This window comes from Sinocyclocheilus rhinocerous, unplaced genomic scaffold (genome assembly GCF_001515625.1).
Source record: "Sinocyclocheilus rhinocerous isolate Xijiao unplaced genomic scaffold, SAMN03320098_v1.1 scaffold3155, whole genome shotgun sequence".
Classification (NCBI taxonomy): Eukaryota; Metazoa; Chordata; class Actinopteri; order Cypriniformes; family Cyprinidae; genus Sinocyclocheilus; species Sinocyclocheilus rhinocerous.
In genome coordinates, this window is record NW_015639762.1 from 79408 (window position 1) to 85502 (window position 6095).

Consider the following 6095-nt stretch of genomic DNA (forward strand, 5'->3'; position numbering starts at 1 on the left):
TAGGGAAGGAGGCGCGCAAGAGAGAGCTGAAGAAGGTACGTACTTGACCTCTGACCTCTAGACAGATGCTTTTGAATACAGACACTCCTGACATACAGTATGAAGGTCCAGGTGACTTCTTGCTGAGCTCTGGACTGGTTAGTGCACACTTCTCAGTCTGTGTGCTGTTTACAGCGTGATTAGCAGACCGTTAGTGAACACGAGCATCACAGTTACAGACGTATATGTGTGTTTAATCTCAGTGTTGTGCAGTGTTTGGAGAATAACTGTAGTTTTCTGTAGTAATGAATGTTTGTCAGCAGAGACATGTGTAACGTGTGTAATATTAGCACAGAGCGCTGGTGTCGCGTGCTGCACTGATCCTGTGCTCGGATTGACACCTGTGTTTGTGTGTGTGTGTGTGTGTTTATTGTAGAACAAGAAGCAGAGGATGATGGTCCGAGCAGCAGTGCTGAAGATGAAGGACCCACGTCAGATCATCAAAGATATGGAGAAACTCGACGAGATGGGTGTGTGTGTGAGAGAGTGTGTGTGTGTGTGTGAGAGAGAGTGTTTGTGAGTGAGTGTGTGAGAGAGTGTGTGTGTGTGTGAGTGAGTGTGTGTGTGTGAGAGTGAGAGAGTGTGTGAGTGAGTGAGAGTGTGAGTGTGAGTGAGAGTGTGAGTGAGAGTGTGAGTGAGAGTGTGAGCGAGCGTGAGAGCGAGAGTGAGTGAGCGTGTGAGCGTGTGAGAGCGAGCGAGCGTGAGAGCGAGCGAGCGTGAGTGTGAGTGAGAGTGAGTGTGAGTGTGAGTGTGAGAGTGAGTGAGCGTGTGAGAGCGTGAGAGCGAGCGTGAGAGCGAGAGTGAGTGAGCGTGTGAGAGTGAGCGAGCGTGAGAGCGAGAGTGAGTGAGCGTGTGTGTGTGAGTGAGCGTGTGAGTGTGAGCGTGTGAGTGTGCGTGAGAGTGAGTGAGCGTGTGAGTGAGCGTGTGAGTGAGAGTGAGCGAGCGTGAGTGTGAGTGAGCGTGTGAGAGTGTGAGCGTGAGTGTGAGTGAGAGCGTGAGTGAGCGTGTGAGTGAGCGTGCGAGTGAGCGTGCGAGTGAGCGTGTGAGAGTGAGCGAGCGTGAGAGCGAGAGTGAGCGTGAGTGAGAGTGAGTGAGAGTGAGCGTGTGTGTGTGAGAGAGCGTGAGAGTGAGCGTGTGTGTGTGAGAGAGCGTGAGAGCGAGAGTGAGCGAGCGTGAGAGCGAGAGTGAGAGCGTGAGTGAGAGTGAGTGAGAGTGAGTGAGAGTGAGCGTGTGTGTGTGAGAGAGCGTGAGAGGGGGCGGGGGGGAGGGAGAGTGAGAGAGCGTGTGTGTGTGAGAGAGCGTGTGTGTGTGAGAGAGCGTGTGTGTGTGAGAGAGCGTGTGTGTGTGAGAGAGCGTGTGTGTGTGAGAGAGCGTGTGTGTGTGAGAGAGCGTGTGTGTGTGAGAGAGAGACGCACTGATTCTTCTAGAAAATGACTGATGGAGAATCAAGTAAAGCCGAGCTGCTTCAGTCCAGTAAGTGTTCATCTGGAGATATTACTGCAGTTATTCTGACGCTTACTTGATAAAAATCAGAGAAGATTTGACACGAGAAGCAGCAGCTGAAGCTGGACATTTGAACAATTACACTAAAAGAACTTTGACTGGATAAAAAAAACTCTAAACTGTTGATCATTCAGAGAAACACATCAAATATGATACAGTAGCTTTATAGGGTTAACATGCATCAGAGATTGTGATGCTGTAAAGATACAGAATTTGTGATGTTAGTGTTGTCAGTAGAAATGAGTTCAGCTCTGAGAGTGTGTGTCCATCAGAACGCTGAGTCCGTGGAGGTGGACAGTATTCCTCTTCCAGACATGCCTCACGCTCCATCCAGCATCCTCATCCAGGACATTCCCCTTCCTGGAGCTCAGCCGCCCTCCATCCTGAAGAAGAGCTCCGCACTCGGGTCAGAACACACACACTCACACTCTCTACAAACACACACACACTCACACACACTCACTCACCACACACAGATATACTAATCTCTCTCATACTGTCAGGATAAAATCTCTCATAGCCCCTGTTTTAACTTTTTTTCATTTTTTAAATAAGTATACTGACCATGACTCACCCCCTCTACAAACACACACACACACACACACAGATATACTAATCTCTCTCATACTGTCAGGATAAAATCTCTCATAGCCCCTGTTTTAACTTTTTTTCATTTTTTAAATAAGTATACTGACCATGACTCACCCTCTCTACAAACACACACACACGCACACACACACACACGCACACTCTACAGACACTCATACATGCATACACACTCATAAATACTCACATATATACTTATCCAGCATCCTCATCCAGGACATTCCCCTTCCTGGAGCTCAGCCGCCCTCCATCCTGAAGAAGAGCTCCGCACTCGGGTCAGAACACACACACTCACACTCTCTACAAACACATTCACACACACTCTCTACAAACACACTCACACACACACTCATACGCATACACACTCACACTCTCTACAAACACACACACACACTCTATAAACACACACACACACTCTACAGGCACTCATACATGCATACACACTCATAAATACTCACATATATACTTACACACACACACACTCTCTACAAACACACACACACGCACACACACACACACGCACACTCTACAGACACTCATACATGCATACACACTCATAAATACTCACATATATACTTACACACACACACACAACTAGATGTTAGATTAATAATAACCATCATTAAAGTAAGTGTCCGTCTCATGGCTGATCTCTCAACAGCTCTACTGGAGATCATTAATGAGAGTTTGCTGTAGTATATGAAGCAGCGATTCGTTAACGCACATCCTCTTTCTCTTTAAAGAGACATCTCTATTTAATTTCTGACAGGAATGAAACGAGACTGCGAGTGTAATGCACTGTACTGTTGTTTAACATCATTCAGCTGTCCAAATGAATTCAGTCCGATTCAGATTCTGATACTTACTTCAGTTTATATGAACCCTAACCTGATTCACATATTCATTAACCTGTGCATGACATGTGTTCAGTGTGTCAGTCGCTGTGTTTGTTCAGGGAACCGTAGCGCAGGAGAGACTGTCAATGTGTGTTCACTCGTATGTTTCAGGAAGGGCTCAGCGCTGTCAGCGGCCGCTCTAGCTGGAGTTCCTCGCCTGCCGCCGGGACGCAAGCCCCCGGGACCCCCGCCGGGGCCGCCTCCGCCGCAGGTCCTGCAGCTGTACGCTAACACTCGACGCACAGGTACACTAACACCCGCAGATACTGAATCTCTATTTAATTTCTGACAGGAATGAAACGAGACTGTGAGTGAAATGCACTGTACTGTTGTTTAACATCATTCAGCTGTCCAAATGAATTCAGTCCGATTCACACCCTACGTCAACCGCCTTTTTGACAGCTGACCAATCACAAGCGAGTAGCGAGTCGTTTCAACAGAAACAGCAAGAAAAATGGAGAAGATAGCCGGGAGATAGATCGTACTAGTTTCTGAGCACAAGGAGTTGTATATGAGCACAAAACTCTATCTAATCTAAAATCTGCTGCTAACCGTGCATCATCCACCGGAGCTCCTGGACTAAACTGTTGTAAGCACCTTACTGTTTCCTCCCCAGTATAATGTTGCGCACCCACAAACGTCGTTGTGAACCGACATTCTCCTCCCCGTTAACTTCAAAACCCAACGCAAGAGCCAACTTTCTTGACATTTTCTGAAGCACACAGCACTAGGCTACTGTTGCTGCTGTTGCTATAGCAACAAAAGACGCCCCCGGCTGCTGTTTGTAACAAAAACGCACTTCATCACGTAATGTGTGCGTGCACGGTTTTGTTTGGTGTTTGCGATACACTCGATAATGTCAAATCGCACATCGTTAAAACAATTACAATATTATCGCAGACACCTAGACAGCCATCAGGACAAGACCACGGGAACCAGATGAGTCCTCTGCACAATCTGACTTTGCTGCAGCCTAGAATTAATCTGCTGGTCTCGTCTGGCCAGAGGAGAACAGCACACTATTTCCCTGCTTAATACTGTAAAGCTGCTTTGACACAATCTGCATTGTAAAAAGCGCTATATAAATAACGGTGACTTGACTTGACCCCTAGTTTCAGTCAATGATTTCGTCCGTCCAAAACAATTTTTCATCATAACCAAAAATTGCTGGATTGGCTGATTTGTTATTTGTTTGTTTGCTGAAATGTTGACTAGTTTTAACGATGGGTTTGTGTGTTTTGTGTTGATTTGCAGGAATGCCCCCGCCCCCTCCGCCCCGCATGGCTCCGCCCCTCTCTCTGTTCCCGCCTCCGCTCAATCCCAATGTGCTCAGTGCTCCGCCCAGCATCCGGCAGAAGTCGCCCGTGGTGACAGGCTCCTCCAGCGACTCCACCCCCATGGCCCCACCTGCCCGAGGCTCCGCCCACCAGATGCCGCCACCCCCCGGCACCACGGCCACCATCGAGAAGCGGGCCATGGTCTCGGGCCCCGGGACGTCCTTGGCCCCACCGGGCGGAGCCACCATCTCGGCCAAGCCGCAGATCATCAACCCCAAGACGGAGGTGACACGCTTCGTGCCCACGGCGCTCCGCGTGCGCAGGGACCGGGCCCCGGGCCGCAGAGACGAGGAGCCGCCCAAACCAGCGGCCGCGGCCAAACCCAGTCAGCCGCCTGGCGCCGCGCCACCCGGCCTCAAGACCAAGGACCAGATGTACGAGGCCTTCATGCGTGAGATGGAGGGGCTGCTGTGAGCTTCTGCACATTCACCAGATTGTGTTTTATCTTCAGAGATGTGAATAAACGCCAGATGTCAAACTCCGCTGCTCTTCAGTCTGTCAGTTCATCTTTACAGCAAATGCTTCGCAGGTCATTAGAAATAACCCATCACACTGTGGTGGAATTATGCATATGGGGTACTTTAATTATATTCAACCAAAATACATCATTTTGCAATCATCAAACCACCTTTAAAGGGCTCATATGATGATGCTAAAAATAACATTATTTGTGACCCTGGACCACAAAAATGGAGATGCATCAGCTGAAAGCTGAATAAATAAGCTTTCCATCGATGTATGGTTTGTTAGGATGTCAGTCACACCCAGATAAAAAGCTGATTTTAAACATGTAATAACCGTGTTAATGCTTGTTTACACCAGGAATGACTAAAACTATAACTATAAAGATAATAAGGATAGTTTTAAGAATCATGCTAAAAGTGAAAGGCGTCCTCCGCACAACTATAAGGATAACGACACAACGAGGAATGATGTCATTGGAATCTCCTTCAGAGTGTTAAACTCATCGACGGCCAATCAGAATCCATCGATTTTAAAGCGCTTGAGCATTTAAAGAGATAGAATGTGAACGCTAGTGCAGTTATCATTATAGTTATGATTAGTTAATAGCTATACACATAGCTCATGGATGATTGGTATTGGCCTCGATCTACTCTCCTCCTAAACTCTTTGGCCCTGGTTAAATGACCACACACTTTCTCTCCGCAGGAACTGTAGACAAGCTGAATGACAATGGAAGAAATCTAAACTTCAAGTTGATTATGAAGTATTGCAGGGCAGGCTGCATTGGCTAATTTTCTAAATCAATTTTCTCTGACATTATTAATCAAAACTTTCATAAGCCGAAGGCTCTCTTTTCTATTATTGACTCGGTTCTCAATCCTCATGATAATTGTCATACAGTATCCTCTTCCTAAACATCGGACAATTTTCTCCGTTTTTTTTCTCAAAAAGATTGCCGATCAGAGACCACGGTCTGCTATAATTCAATTCAATTCAATTCAAGTTTATTTGTACAGCGCTTTTCACGATACAAATCATTGCAAAGCAACTTTACAGCAATTGTTTAAATCTAATTTATGCTTTAAAGTAGGGTAATCATAGCAGGTTTCATCCATAGTCTGTTGGTTTAAACGTCTGCGTTTAGCTCCAAATGGCATCTTTGACGACAATATTATACAAAATTATTTGCATTTCGATTCTGACATCCAAAAGCACAACAATATATATATTTTTCTCTTATTCCGTGGAT

General features: G+C 46.5%; 1 protein-coding gene across 1 annotated transcript in view; it reads left to right on the forward strand.

The window, feature by feature from the left end:
• The window catches only part of wbp11 (WW domain binding protein 11), a 6742-nt gene extending 1880 nt beyond the window's left edge, over positions 1–4862 (forward strand). Inside the window, exons 2-7 of the mRNA XM_016567348.1 lie at positions 4–35; positions 416–556; positions 815–839; positions 1780–1948; positions 3156–3289; positions 4299–4862. Coding sequence (XP_016422834.1) covers positions 4–35; positions 416–556; positions 815–839; positions 1780–1948; positions 3156–3289; positions 4299–4795 — 998 coding nt within the window. The 3' untranslated portion in view covers positions 4796–4862. The remainder of the gene's footprint in view (positions 1–3; positions 36–415; positions 557–814; positions 840–1779; positions 1949–3155; positions 3290–4298) is intronic.
• The last annotated feature ends 1233 nt before the right edge of the window (positions 4863–6095 follow it).